This window comes from Spea bombifrons, chromosome 1, assembly GCF_027358695.1.
Source record: "Spea bombifrons isolate aSpeBom1 chromosome 1, aSpeBom1.2.pri, whole genome shotgun sequence".
NCBI lineage: Eukaryota > Metazoa > Chordata > Amphibia > Anura > Pelobatidae > Spea > Spea bombifrons.
The window spans coordinates 112,150,811-112,166,003 of NC_071087.1; the positions used below are offsets into that span (position 1 = coordinate 112,150,811).

Genomic DNA, 15,193 nt, shown 5'->3' on the forward strand with positions numbered 1-15,193 from the left:
TACACCATGTTAATTGGCAAGATCCTAGCTGGCTTACAATTCTTGTGGAGAGAATTAAAGTTAAGTTAGAAACAAGAATGAAAACTAGGTGTGACTATGTTCAAAAGGCGATTATGGTGCAAAGTTTCACCACAGCAAGCAATTATCTTGCCGATTGGACCACTCCATTAGCCGTTGCCGAGAAGACCACTTTTCAAAAGTTTGCACTGAAAAACTGTGCAAACTTGTAATGTTTTCATACTTAACCAAAAGAATATCATTCCAGATACAGCATAGCACTGAAGGGCTATAAAACCATTCCACAGGATTTTCAGGAAGAGTTGAAGTATATAGATTCTAAAGTGTACCGGGGAGGGTGAGCAGGTGGAAGCCATGCGGCAGCATGAGCATGGTCTTCCAAACGGCAGAAACAAACATACTTCCATTAGTATTTCTTTCACTGAATAAAATGAATATGCAAAAACATGGAAAGAATGTATTTAATAAAATACACATCTTTGTAAGTTTCTTGCATTATGTTCCGATGACAATAGAGCTATGTCACTCATGTACCCAGGGATACTGTAATGCACATATTAGAAACATATTTGCAATGTGTAATGGAGACACTTTGAATCCCTGGAAGAAAGAATTACACGATACAAGAAACGTATTAACTGATGATGGTTTTCCTCCCAGGCTGTGTGCTTGTGCAGGATGATACTGGTTATTCTAGTTCATAGATGTAATATTTAAGCCCAAAACAGACTAAGAGACTGTACTTTTTACCACACACATAGGTCAGGCACCTATTATACCGTGGGCTGTATGCAGAATATGCTGGAACTGAAACAGTTAATTCATAGACCTCTTAAAATCAAGGCCTCTTCCTTATCTTTCCTTTCTTAAAACCATTGGTCTTGCCTCTGCCAAATGCAGATTTCTTCATAGTCTGGGCTCTCTGCTTTACTTTGTTCTTTAATGTCTTCATCCCCCCACTTTGCAGGAATCTCTGCTTCTCTTTAATTCTTCTCTGCTTAAGGATCTGCTGCTTATTGCGCAGCTCGGGGCGAAGTTTTCCATGTGCGCCAGGGGTCTCTGGTCTGGGTCCTCGAGATCCACTCCGTCCACCTTTACAAAGAGGCATGAAAAGTGAGAAACAAGTACGCGACCAATTTGATCCTCAAAAACTTAGCACAGTAATGTATTACGCCACTGAGGCACGATACAATGTTCTACTGACGGCAATGGGGGGAAAAAAAGCAGCAAAATGATGCACATAAAATGAACTTCTCTTACCTCTCCCTTTCCTGTGATTTTTTCCAGCTTGCCTCTCTCCTTCCTCATCAGAATCCTGGTCATCTATTTTGTATTTCTTCTTCCAATCCTCATAGCTGCAAAATGACAGTTAAGGGACAAAACAGTCCGTGCACATATGTATACCCATAGGTGTAGAGAGAGAAAAATCTAACCATGCATTTTATTATAGTTTACTAAGAAAAATGCAGAAAAAAGCGAAGTTTGTGGAACATCCAGAAACCCATGAGTACTGTGAAAAGATACATGTTCTTTTTATAAGAGCTGTTAATGAGTCGGCCGCTTTCTGTCCTAATTTTCTTCTTGTCGTCTTGTCCACCTGCTCCTACAAACTTCTTCTTCTTGCGATCCCTTAAAATAAACATTAGAAGGTTGGTACATAATATCCCAAGCCGATATTTGGATTCTTTTAAATAGATGCACGGTTACTGCATAAACAGCAAAGATCAGGTGGTTTTTTGCCCAGATGAAAATCATCTTTAATCTATTCAAGGCCTCTGGTATGTTTTCCATATAATAGCAGATATTTTTGCCGGGTTCTCAGCCCAGTTCTTTTGAGTAATCCTTCGTGGTCAGAATGTAAAAAGATTCATTTTTTTGGTTATAAAAAAAACTTACCACTTCAGGACTTTCTTGTTCTTTTGGAGATCCTCGGTCTGATCGCCCAGTAAATCCAGTACTGCCCCTGCTGCTGCTTTCTCAAAGTTGTTACCAGCAACGCTGAGCCTAGATGAGGTTACATGTCCAACAGTGATTTGTCTGGGTTTTGCAAATATTCCTCAACAGAACCCGTCATACAACCAAAATGTAGATATCTTCTACTGAAAATATCCATAAAAATACACTGACCTGTTAACGAATACTACCAACCTGTTCTTAGAGCATCATTTGTCCCATAACTGTTCCCTTAAAGTTCTGCCCCAAAACGTTTGCATTAGCTTTCTTACCCACGCTCGCTATCAAAATCCTTAGGCCTGTATGGAATATAATACTCCGAGTCATGGGAAGATGCTTCTTTCTTCTTTTTGGGACCCTCGTGATCCCCGGTGTCCTTTCTTTTTCTCTTTCCAAGCACTTGTGAAAAGACTCCCTTATAACAAAGGAGGAAAATTAATCATCTGACCAGACAAGGCTCTTCTGTGTGAAAAAGCAAAGACTTAACGCGGTTTCAAGATTTCTGTTACCTCCATATTTTCTTCATCAACTTCTGGTTCGGAGGGAAGAACCGACGTCCCACTGGTGGATGCCTGGACCGTTTCACTAGCTTTCTCATCTTGCAGGCGCTGGAATTTGGCAATGACGCCTTTGTCCCGACAGCGTTTAGCTCGCATAACTTCACTTGCTGTTGTTTTGTTTGTAGCATTAATTTCAAAGATGGTCTTACAAGCAAGAGAAAAAAAAAAAAGTTAGGTTTAATTTGTTTTATTTGAGGTCTGTACAGCGGGATGGCTTTTGTCACTTTTGACTCACTGTAAAAATACAGAATCGATAGCTAGATGCTGTTCTAAGATTTAAAGCCAGATCTGTTCGTATCCTGCACCGAGGAGATCCATAAATATCAGAACACCTGTACATAGGTGGAACACTCAGTCTTTGGCATGGCTATATCATAAAATGTATTTTAGCTTGCTTCTCATCACAGAAAGGACAGACTGCCTCAAAATGAGGTGCATATGCAAGCCCTACATAAAGCCTTAACTTACTGCTTTAGATTTGTAGGATTTGATACTGTCGACAAACGTCAGCCTTTGCATTTCCTCTTGACCAAGAAGAGACCCTAAGAATGGACAAGCAATGGAGAAACTGAAAGGGCAATTCAAAGTTTAGCAGAGGCAAAAACAGATGTAAATATGGATTACATCCCTAAGTCCTATATGTTAGACTATCCTCATGAATTTTATTAGAAAAAGTTAGAAAATAAATGACTTACAATTTCAGAATGCAAGGAAAAACATCCCTCAGCAGCATTTATTTTTGCCATATAACACTTTTTATTTATCTCTCTGCTATTAGGAATAATTTGAAGAGAACATAACCTTTCTCTTGATCAAATCACCTTGCTTTTTGCTTTCCAGAGCTGTATTTATACATAACATGAATGTGCTGGTCATACTAGAATTGCAGTCAATCTAAAACTAACGGGGCACTCAAGCGATTATATGCACTTTAATGTACATGATACTGGAGTGTCCCATTTAAAACGATTCACATTTGCCTCTTTCCCTGCACCAGTTCCTAGGGCTTGCAGAAAATCTGCAACCACTGGTTTCAATGAGAGCAGTTTTCTGCAAACTTCTTCGCAGAACGCAAAAATTGGACCATAGAGCAGGTGGTACACTGCACCCTCTCCTAAAATGTTCTTACCTTTTATTTCCTCAATACAAGTTAAATAATACAAAGTACTTTAATATGGATTCTTCATTAGGGGATGTACTGGACACTAGGACTAATAAAAGGCTTAAAGTAGAAATACGAGACATACACACAGAATCCTGGTCACTTACAGAATATGGGGTGAAGACCCAACTGACTGTAATTCGCCTCCTTGACTCGTTTTATGGATTCAGAGGCTGGAGCAGGCCTAGACTTGCAGTAATGTTTGTAAGCATTCTCTGCCACATGCTGGAGGCTCTTCAGTTCCAGAGACCGTTCATGATCAGTGATCAGCAAAGCATCTTCGTCATCAATCACGCTTTGAGGAACTCGACCATATACCCCATCCGTATCTGCAGTTAGTTTAAACAAATTTGAATGTCAAATCTCAATGTGTGCAGAGGGACCACATTACTAACCAAAAAATGGATAACACAAAAAAAATTACCTGTGTTTGGCCCCTGTGCTCCTGCCAGTTTAAGGGGTCTCCCCAAGAAAAGGTGAAGGTCATACACGTAGGGGGTTTCATCTATAGCAACGAGAGAGTAAGCTGTGCCACTACGCCCTGCTCTTGCAACACGACCTGTTCAGAAAAAGCCAAATACAAAAGGAAATACAGTGGATGAGATTGAAAGGAAACCTAAAGACGCAAAGGGAACATTTTTATTTTAGAAGTAGAAAAGACCGATTACTTACCTACACGATGCAGAAAAAGTTTTGGCTTAGGGGGGAAGTTGTAGTTGATGACATTGTCCAACATTGGGATGTCTATACCACGGGCGGCCACATCTGTGACTATAAGAGCACGGACTTTCCCATGTAGAAACAAGCCCAGGTTAATCTTTCTCGCAGTCTGATCCAGAGAGCTATATATATGAGAACAGGGGATACCCTGCATGTCCAGCATCTAAGCAGGGAGGTAAAAATATAGTGGATAGTGATGTAACATCCTGCACAACCTTACACATTTAGGGTTAAAGCAGAGGTATGTTTTATTAAAGTGGTCCCACAGAGACAGAAAGTGCATGAATTAGCAATGTGGCAAAAAGATTTGATTCGGGTGTGCAGAACCAGCATTTATGGAGGTGACCACTTTCAGCATGCTTGCATTGTTAGTGATTTTGGCAAATTTACTACGATTTAACACCAAGACCTCTAACAGCAAAATGCTAATATATATATTAATTTCCCTGTTGAAATTATCTGTACAGTTTCTCTCTCATACCTGGTTGTAACTTTTGAATTTCAGTAGCCCACTTACCAATCTTAAGTATTCAGCGTGGTGTTTAGTGGCTACAAAGATCACCGTTTGTTCCTGAGGCTTCACTACACAGCGCAGAATATGAAGGAGCACGGCAGGTTTATCTTCCACGCGTAATTGAAAAAAGGCCAACTTTTATGCAAGAGGGGGAAAAAAACCATCATTGCCTTGTTTACTAAAATACTTGCAAGTTCATTTTTTCATTGCAGATACCTTACCTTTAACTGGTCACTTAGTTTCGTGTCAACATCAAGACGGATTAGCACCGGCTCTGTGAGACCTACAAGTGCAAATAATCAGATCATAAGCACAGGTAGGGGAGAAAAATGCCCACAACAAACCATCCAGCTATTTACAGCAAATAACTTTAAATGATGAGTAGACTAAGCAGGATCTGAAAAGGAGTGTCATTAAGTCATTAACATGAATATCCCGATCTCAGAAACGTACTCACCAGCCCGGGCAAATTCAAGCAGCATCTTGGGAAGGGTGGCAGAAAAAAGCAATGTCTGACGGGTCTCCGGCAGACGCGCAATAATTTCCTGCAGCTGCTCTGCAAAGCCCATCTCAAAAAGTCTAATATTGTGAAAGAGTAGATTGTTAGTTGGATATCCGTTATCAGTACTAGAGACGGAAACAGAATATAAAATGTCACAGACCTGTCGGCTTCATCAAACACCACATATTCTACAGTGCGCAGCTTAAGGTTCATCTCGACCGCTACGTGCATCAGACGGCCAGGTGTGGCAATGATTCTGCAGGCGAAGGAAGGAGATCAAGGGGTATTTACAGACAAATTCAACAGATACAACATTCAAAATTAAAGAATTCAATTAACCTGCAGCACATAATTTAGTGCAAATCTTTAGCTAAATAGCTGGACAGTGCAGGCTGTCATGTCTTATGTGTTTTCTATGATAAAGAACAAAAGCTTTTTTATTTCCCGTGGAGGGTCATACTCACATGTCTGGGTTTTCATGCAGAGCGGCAAACTGATCTTCCATTCTACAAAGAGAGACAGATTTCAAAGTTTTTTGGACAGCACTGAAACCTCTGATTACATGCGATTATAATAACCATAATTTTTCTCCCTGAAACCTTGCCTGGGAAAATATTCAAAGTCAAAGAAACAGTATAATAATGATCTACTTGGGTGGGATTCAGGATCGCAAAGGGGATTCTTTATACTTACTTGTCTCCACCTAAAATCAGGGCTGTCTTCAGACCGGTGTATTTCCCAAGCTGCCAGAAAAGAATACAAGCAATGAGTACGTCAAATTCAAGAATCAAATTAAGGGGTGGGTGTTGGAGGTTTTACAGGCCTCAGAGAATATGACAGTGCTTGAAGGGATGAAAAAGGCAATATCAAATTAAAATGAAAAGGGACAAGATAAAGAACAGCAACGAGCAATGCCAGCAAACAAAGTGCTGTCCAGATGGGAGCTAAATCAAGAAAATACTGCAGGAAACAAGTGGCAGTGAGGTGGCAAATACGGCCTAAAATTACATTATAAAAAGAGGCAGGTAATGGAGCTACTCAGTGGCAAATGTTGGCATCAAATACAATTTTATTGAAATGGATAAACACGACTATTCCAGAAGTTCGCTTACCTCCTTGGTGAATTTTAGAGTCTGCAGGGCGAGCTCTCGAGTGGGTGACAGAATTAAAGCACGGACTCCGGTCTGGGCACTGTGAGCTTTCAGCTTCTCAAACATGGGGATGAGGAAGCAAGCAGTCTTGCCACTGCCCGTCCTAGCCATGGCTACCACATCCTTACCATCTAAAATAACTGGGACCACCTGCAAAACAACAATCAATGAGGATTATGATCAGTTAGCCTTTTTCATTTTACAGAGCATGCCGAAAACCCGAGATACACGATACATTTATGCCAATATGGATATTTCTACGACTGAGACAAGCAGGCGATGTCAGGGATGTCGGTTTTGATTCCTTGTTAGAAAAATAACTGTTTTCCCCACTGTGTGATAGCTGCACATATATATATATATATATATGACATTTTAACTGTTGTAAATAAACAACGACTAATAAAATCACCTTTCTCTGGATGGGAGTAGGAACCTTGTAGCCTTTCTTCATTACTCCCTTAAAGACAGGGTAACTGAGACCTGGGGGGAAATAGTAAAGTGGTGAAACACGGACGCCAAAGAAGCCTCTCACATATCTTTCTAAATACATGAACATGTACCAGTGGATCACTAGCCCATACGATTTGATCTCACATCCAAAACCCCAGAGAATTCATTACACAGTTATGAATAAATTGCTGTAATGATGCTGAAAACACATTTTACGGTTATAACTATTTAGGTGATTTATTCCTGCCAACACCCCCTTCAGTGAATAAGCCCATTGCATGGTGGATGCATTACCCATTGACTGGAACCCTCCAGATTTCTTTTTCTTTTTATTCTGTGCCCGGACCATTTGTCTGGTGTCGTCCAATTCCATATCGGAGTCCCCGTCTGCTGCGGGGAAAGCTGGAAGATGCTACAAGGAGAAAAAAAAAAATAATAATAATAAAAAAAGATCATAGTGTTTTTCTCAGAATGGGATGGGAGAGATGCTTTTTTTTTTTTTTATAAATTGTCTGGAAAGTCAATTAATCTTTAAATAACTGTTGAATACCAACTTCTCCCACCTCGACTTTAGTCTTGGCATAAAGCAATCCATAGATAAAATAAATTCTCATCACACCTCCAGGACTAGTTCTAATGTTGTCAGTACACCTCTTCGGTACATAGAAGCTAGGTATTTATCAAAACCGAGGTATAAAAGAAGCTTAAAGTTTGGAATTCCTCTTAACCTGGGCATTTATTTTAACTGGAGGCATACTGTGTCCGCTAAAGACAATGTCACAGCGCTGTTCTAACTGCCCAGGAAAAATCTTCTCATTAAGCGAATGACGCTTGGGTACCTGAACCCACGTGTTACTATGATTCCCTGCTGATGAAGTTAAAGCGACCACAATAATTAGGGCTATTACTGCTGCTTTAAAGTTCCACGGTTTTAAAAGCTTCTTTTGCAGCCCGTACTAATTCACAAACAATTGGCACAGTGTACAGATCAGAGCCAGCTACTTCCCTTATCATCCCATTCAAGGAAAACAATGGTAGATAACATTGAATGAGAAATAAAATTTAAAAACCTTTGCAGCAAAAATGTAAAACCATAATAAAAAATATTACATTCCCTAAATTCTGCACATGGTAATCTTATTTGGGGTTGTGTTTTTTTTGTGATTTTACATTTTTTTTTGTTTACAAAGGCTACATGGAAGCACACCACCTTTTTTAATTATAACAAATAATGGAATGATGATGGAACGATCCTGCCAATTACATAATTTAATTGGTTTCTATAGCGATAAGGCACCATCCAAACATCTATTTTTTTTTTTTTTTTTTTTTGTAAGTAACACACACTGTACTGTTCTGATCACTCATAATACCGGAATCTTATTTTGGTTCCTTCTGTAAATGAAGTGCACATGAGCAGTGGGTTTTGCTCCATTATACCTATGAACATGTAGATACGCAGTACGCGTCACAGATTTCTCATATCCCATGTAAACTGTGCTATCTTCTGCCTCATATGCTTTAAAGTTCAGCATGATGCTGCCTTCTGAAGGTTTCTGATACTGTCTACAAAAAGTTGTTGTTTTGTCCCAGTTTCATAACCCAATTGTTTTAATCCGGGTGCAGAGTTTGTCGGGTAAGTGTTATTAAAAGACTCTGTACATATTAAGTGTTCTTAACTAATAATGTTCCTGACCTGATCGACTGGTCAGGCACTTGACGGGTTCAAGAACATGTCATAGAAAGTAAATGTGACTTTAACTGCTAGACAAGAGGGACACCAAAGCAAAGAAGAGTGATTCTAGTTGAAAACCGAATGTCACACATGTGAAATGTATAAGGTGAAGGTAAACCGGATGTCACATGTGAAATGTACATGTGTCCTATAAACGATGGGTAATATGGTACAATAATCAGATCGATAACATGTTACAGCTTATCCCCGGAGTTATCATTTACCACTTGATCGACTTCTGGTACCCCAGCCTGTACATCGAACTCTCCAGTGTCACTGTCATCTCCTTCTTGGTGTTTAGAAGGCTTCCGTCCCCGAGATCCCTTGCGTTTCTTCTGAGCCATTCCTATTTAGAGACACAATTGTTTTGATTAACTCTCCATGAAGATTTATTTAACTTAGGTCCCTGTAACATGCCTTTGAAAAAGGTCCGAAGGGGCCAGTGTCACGCCAAAAACAAGATATACAGAAATACAACCCCCAGTTCTCGTACAGACCTCAAGTTTCTCCGGTACACACGTGTTTCTAGCTAGCCCGGAAGTGATAACGCGCAACTTCCTGGACTGTACCACTTAGCGCCTTCAAATGAAGGGGTCAGTTGATTTCCGATTCTTATTTTAACTGTCATCTGCAGTTATTATAACCAACTACTAGAACCGAGCGGTAAGATTAAATTGGTGTGACAGGCGTTACCCGGCTCCAATGTGCCTTCATATGGAAAGAGATGAAAACCACACATCCCCGCTCGTAAGGTTTGGGTAAGTCCTCGCTGTTTGTTTTTATTGCCATGGAAGCTGAGACTGGGGAGAGATCTGTGAGTTCAATATTATTCGTTTTCATTTCTGTGTTATTGGTTATTAAATCAGAGTCCATAGTGTATTATATTAATATTCATTGAGGAATTCCTGTTAATAACTGTGCCGGTTTATTTAAGTGTATAATGGAAACATAGAATTGGATCACAGATAAGAACCATTCGACCCATCCGGTCTGCCCATATTTCCCTAGTAAAACATGATAATAGTTGTTATGTAATTACACCTATGGTGCATCTCCCTATCCTGTACCAGTTTACTAAACTGTTCTAAATGGTGAAACCACTAATGTGTTGGGTTGTCCTTAAACTGGCTTTAGACATTAAACTGTCCGAGGGAGCTATGCCAAAGAACAGTGCATATTAAAGTACTTCAACTTGCATTATTGAGAAAGAAAGCAATAGGTTAATAAAGTACTTACCTTGGGAAGAAGCTGCAGCTCCCTGCCCCCTCTGCCTGCCACTGATTGGCTCAATGCTGCATGAAATCAATAGGAGCCCCTTCTCCATATGTATGTTAGGGGTTTCCTTAGACCCCCAAGCCAGTGATGGGGCTCACGTGTATACTTTTGCCATGGGGACACTATTAATATCACGTATCGTATGCATTAACGCACATATGATGGCTGGAGTGTCCCTTTAACGCTGCGCTGCGGTATGCCTTCTGCAGCATAACATTTCTTTAGTATAAATATATTTACACACATACAGGTTTTATTCACTAAGATAGGAATTTGCAGGTGAGGTTTACTGAGTTGAAATGTGGTCTGGCCAAGGGGGCTATGAGGCCAGTGGTTTTAATTGTAACTCATTCATGAAATTAAAGGTCATCTACATTTAGACATTTCTTGTGTGTCGGTGAGCGGATTATATGTGTATATTCGGTGCGTTGCTTGCAGTCCTATAACGCATAGAATGGTTAGAGTTGAGCAACTTGTGAAATCTCTGCTTCAGTTTGTTTTGCCGAGGACGATGATAAGACACTTTTTGGTTTCCTCGATACGAAGAGCCGCAAGTTGGTCCATGCACTATTTAATGTGTTTTCTTGCAATAAGTCAGTAATTTCGACATTCCGTACCCAATTGTCCCGTCTTCTCCTCCAGATGTGATTGCTGCAGGCATGTCTCTTGATCTCTCCATCACTGGACATCGCACTTCTCTTCCTCAGTGCAAGAGCCGCAGCGCTTACCGCTTCAAAGCTGCAAACTCCTACGTTGATGAGTCTTTGTTTAGTAACTCCCCGGGAAGAGTGGATACTGCGCTCCAGTGGAGTCCCGCTACCCCAAGTCAGGTTCCACGTGTGTGGAATCCAGAAGAGACCAAGGACATCAAAAGCAACAGCAGCTGCAAGAGTAACCGTACCCCAACTGGAACCCCAAGGAAACAAATTCAATACAGGTAGCAATCCTTGCCAGTACAATAAAGCGTTCTGTTCATGCTTTTGTTACACAGGGTTGTTTTTCATTAGGTTGGGAGGAATATTTCACTCTTTGTTCATTCTTTTGATAAAGCATAGTTAACTCGGTTCGTTTGGTATGTTTTTTTTCTTGGCACCATGGCAACCAATGGGGTGGTCCAGTCAGTGAGGAAATCTCATTAGTTGCTGTGGCGATAAAACCACTTAACGAGAGGTCACTTTATGTATGTTTAAAGCTATGCGGGTAAAGCTGCTCGGATGCTATCAAAATAGTTCGATAGACCTTTGATAGAACCTTCAACAGTTAAAGTATAATTATCAGATTATGATAAGATTAACACAAACAAATCTCCCTTTTTTTTTCTTTTCTCATTGACTGTGTAAAGGGTAAAAACCCGATCTCCTTCTTATTGTGACGAGTCTTTGTTTGGTAAGAAGTTAGAGGATTGTGGATGGGAAGCACCATGGGTGAAGAAAGAAGACACTGTTAGACTGCGACCTCTTCTCTGGTGTCCTACTCCTGTTTTACGTCCACAGACAGCCAAACCAGGCAATAACAAATCAGCAGTCCGGGCTGTGCACCCCCCTGACGCCTCAGAAAATATCCTGGGTGCTTACAAGGGCCAAAGGAACTTCTGGAAGCTCCCGGATAATGACTCCGACTCTGGTGGGGTTTCTCCATCTGTGACAAGACCCGGCTGGAGTTCTTCAAGGAAAGACAGTGCTCGATCATCAAGCTGGTCTGGGAGAGTGACTGTCAGAAAAGGTTCAGGAACACTGACTGAAAGACCACCATGGAAATGATGAGCAGTGCCTAAAATGTGCTTAAAGCAGACATTATACATTTTACAGTTCTTTGCTATAAATAAACCCATCTAATGTTGTTGATAGACAAAAATAATTCATATATATGGGTTACAAACATGTCTTATGTTTGTGCCATTGCAGCAGTCATTTTAACTTCTTGTTCTCCGGCAGCATGATTGTTCTTCCCATTAAAGTTCTCTCCCCCCTATTGTTAACATGCTGATAATCCGAAACTCAGTACACCATCATTTTTTTTTTTAAAGTAGTTAATGTGTTACTTTTCATTAAAAAAAATACAAGGACTGATATATTTGATGTGCTCTTTGGCAAAGTCTATACAACAATATTTTCCCTATTGACTACAGTCACAAATATGCCATGTGGGTAAATAAAGCAGGGGACCAAGACATGATTTAACTGATGCTTACGCAAATAACAGTGCCATGAAGGGAATACAGCACGGTTGTAATAATATATGCAGATAGTTATTTAGGATTTTTGGAATAATAGAGAGGTTATCATCCCTTTTGCATTTAACGAGTTAAAAGGTTTTTATCGTAACATTTATTACCTTCTTGTTTTATGACGTAGTTGTGCTTGTGCCTTTAACATAATGGCAATTCCTTTGGAGGAATTTGGGCTACCTGATTGTACCTTTTGGGGTTTATTTACTAAAGGAAGAGTTCTCATCTGAGTTGGGGTCGTAACTTGCATTATACCGAATCGGCTCAGTCTTTTTTGCCAGAGGAACCTGGCAACATTGGCCATTCTTAATGAATAGTGAAGTTGAGGCATTATAACAACAGCTGTCCGTTTAGTGAATAAACCCCTGTGGAAGACTGCTTTGTTTCCAGGGGTGTGCGTGTTTGTGAGAATAAATATTCTAATCGAGAATTGATCATTTATTGGTTTGAGAGGACCTCCGCGGAAAAGCATGAGGGCGCGGATGGTTTATTCGGTGATTGCCACGTTAAAACTGTATTTCCTATGCTGTACTGCATTTTAAGGAACGTGTGATATGAGGAACCATTGCTCAAAAAACTGCAATGACAGCAAACATAGTATAAGTGAAAGTTAACAATTAGTGCTGATTTGTTATCTATTATCATCATCTATTTTGTATAGTTACTAAGCCTAACGTAGGCCATGATGATGGAAAAGTGAAATGTATTCACAGCAGAGACTCAATGTCTTTCGTAGTCTCAAGATCCACCAACATTTTGGAGTATGTTAAATATGGTAACATAAATGTAATTGTGCCTTGAGTAGAGAATGTGATATAAAAGTGTACTTTCAATTCTACCAACCTAATTCTGCTGCTTTCATTCCAGCTTTTCTGTTCACACCTGTACTGTTTTTGAGTTGTGTATTTTTTTGTGATTTTTCATTGCTAATGTTTTGGAGTGAAATAATGACCACAGCGGGTGATTGCTTCTGATGAGCACTGCTGCAACCGATTTGTATTCACATAAATAAATCAATATTTTACATAAATCACGTGTCACTGCTCAAAGGTACTCTAATTAAACTGCTATGATACATGAGAAAGGGATAGGTACCTACTGATGCAGTAAGTACCCACTGATGGAGTAAGCTTCAAGAACAACTGAATTGTAGCAACATCTGTACATTTGATAGATGTATCTGACATAGGACAATCAATGTTGTCCCCTGCTTTATCCCGTGACTTGTGACATTTTACAAGTTTTCATGACAGAGGTAGGTGAAGAGGGTAAGGTGGAAACAAGCCAAAGTATAGCCCAGAAGGATACATGTCCATGATGTCTATCTCTGCAAGTTGCATGAGTCAGAGCCAAGGTAAGTCAGGAATCTCGGCCCCAGAGTGCTCCGACCCTGCTTAATTGAGTTCCGTTCATTTTACCACTCTTTACTCTTACTCTTTACTCCTCTTAAGAGATATACTGGGCTCTTTCTCTTCTAGAATAGGGCTTGTAGCGAGGGCAGTAAATGGTGATGCAGCTTTGGCTATATGCCCGATCATGCCAGGTGAGCTTTTGTTGCATTAATGGCTGAATTAACCCTGCATAATGCAATGTTAAAAATCACAAGGTATTTAAAAAGCCTTAATGTACCTGGCAGCCCTTCTTACAGGTTAGGCCCATCTGCTCTATTTAACTCTGTTGTAATGTTAGGGAGTTAAAATGTTAAGCTCACCTGCAAACACATTTTCCAGTTTGGAAGGAACCTCCTTCAATGTAAGCCTGCCCTTTGTGCTTTAGAACAAGTACTTTGCAGGCCAGGCAAGGACTACCTTTTAAAATTCTGTATAGCCATCTTTGTAGTTAAGGGGATTCCAATACCTAACGAGTGAAATTGACTCAGAAAGCAAAATGTTATCGGCGCCCTCTGCCAGAAAGAAACCTAGAGCTAATATCAAATCTCAATATAACAAGAAAAATGAGAGGATGCTAATTTGATATAAGAGTGAATGGCCACTTTCTGAGTTTATTACTGGGTTTTGATCAGTATTTGCAAAAAAAAAACAGTAAAAAAAATGTACTGTTTTTTGTGAAGAATAAGTAACAATTAACACATGTTCCTAAGGCAATTGAACCATTTGTTAGCCCACAGTATTATTATATTGGTATCATTTTGCACAGTAGCAACGTGTTTAAATTATATACTTGATATGGTAGATTACGTTTTATAGCATCCATTTGGGACTATGGGCGTCATATGTGTACTTCATGACATCACGCTATGTTGCATGCAAAGTCATGGCTACGGTATTCTGTGGTAGCCAGGAGGCTTCCATGTCACTTGGGAAGACAATTGTGGTTAGGGAGGAGTCATATTAAACATCAACGTAAAGTAAAGTGAAAGCATTTAGTGTGCATTAGTTTACAGATTTACTATGTTATAAAAAAAAAAACTTTGGTCAGGGTTCTGGGAGTTCCCTTTTAAGTTTAAAGGAAATAGCTGAAATAGAGCTTTTACATTATTTAGTTTTTGAGGGCTATTGTTAACATTTTCAGAGGTACTGCAATTGTGGCTGCTGTTTGATTTCTTATTTATTTTATCACTCACAGCAAAGCAAACTTTCCTGACAGCTCGCCATTTAGTGAATAAGGGTGTGTGTGTGTGTGTGTGTGTGTGTGTGTGTGTGTGTGTGTGTGTGTGTGTGTGTGTGTGTGTGTGTGTGTGTGTGTGTGTGTGTGTGTGTGTGTGTGTGTGTGGATGTGAGCGAGCGATCTACTGGCGCCATCTAGTGACAACACAATGTATCAGTTTTATTTTATATCTAAATACGGTATATATATTTTTAGTTCTAAATATATTTTTGTTGAATAAATCACATTGGATCATTGGATAAATCCATCGTCAATGGAGAACATAGAAAATATTTTGTAGAATGCAGACGAAGAA

The 15,193-nt window shown here is 39.8% G+C and overlaps 2 protein-coding genes across 3 annotated transcripts; one reads left to right on the forward strand and one right to left on the reverse strand.

Annotated features, from left to right (window-relative positions):
- Positions 1-465: 465 nt before the first annotated feature.
- On the reverse strand, positions 466-9,387 carry DDX54 (DEAD-box helicase 54). The gene is made up of 21 exons (XM_053468795.1): positions 9,266-9,387; positions 8,993-9,114; positions 7,328-7,445; positions 6,993-7,063; positions 6,542-6,730; positions 6,123-6,172; positions 5,894-5,935; positions 5,590-5,685; positions 5,385-5,506; positions 5,149-5,210; positions 4,931-5,062; positions 4,366-4,576; positions 4,118-4,252; positions 3,801-4,022; positions 3,000-3,073; positions 2,481-2,675; positions 2,244-2,386; positions 1,915-2,022; positions 1,543-1,647; positions 1,279-1,373; positions 466-1,110 (listed from the first exon to the last, which is right to left on the reverse strand). Exons 2-21 carry the CDS (start codon positions 9,110-9,112, stop codon positions 857-859), a joined length of 2,544 nt encoding a protein of 847 aa, XP_053324770.1. The 5' UTR covers positions 9,113-9,114; positions 9,266-9,387; the 3' UTR covers positions 466-856.
- On the forward strand, positions 9,386-12,714 carry RITA1 (RBPJ interacting and tubulin associated 1). Of its 2 annotated transcripts, none has more exons than XM_053468809.1 (3): positions 9,386-9,526; positions 10,686-10,980; positions 11,386-12,714. In XM_053468809.1, the coding sequence occupies exons 2-3, from the start codon at positions 10,703-10,705 to the stop codon at positions 11,801-11,803; spliced, it is 696 nt and encodes a 231-aa protein (XP_053324784.1). In that variant the 5' UTR covers positions 9,386-9,526; positions 10,686-10,702; the 3' UTR covers positions 11,804-12,714. The 2 variants fall into 2 exon arrangements, with proteins under 2 accessions (XP_053324784.1, XP_053324794.1); XM_053468819.1 differs by lacking the exon at positions 9,386-9,526 and adding an exon at positions 9,545-9,582.
- Positions 12,715-15,193: the final 2,479 nt, after the last annotated feature.

What these genes read in the sequence shown, in the direction of transcription:
- DDX54 (XM_053468795.1), bottom strand. Translation starts at nt 9,112, where the DNA reads ATGGCTCAGAAGAAACGCAAGGGATCTCGGGGACGGAAGCCTTCTAAA. An exon ending in AACTAAGTGACCAGTTAAAG is followed by an intron (nt 5,063 to 5,148) that starts GTAAGGTATCTG and finishes CTTGCATAAAAG; the next exon opens with TTGGCCTTTTTTCAATTACG. An exon ending in AGCACAGGGGCCAAACACAG is followed by an intron (nt 4,023 to 4,117) that starts GTAATTTTTTTT and finishes AACTAACTGCAG; the next exon opens with ATACGGATGGGGTATATGGT.
- RITA1 (XM_053468809.1), top strand. Translation starts at nt 10,703, where the DNA reads ATGTCTCTTGATCTCTCCATCACTGGACATCGCACTTCTCTTCCTCAG. An exon ending in AGGAAACAAATTCAATACAG is followed by an intron (nt 10,981 to 11,385) that starts GTAGCAATCCTT and finishes GACTGTGTAAAG; the next exon opens with GGTAAAAACCCGATCTCCTT.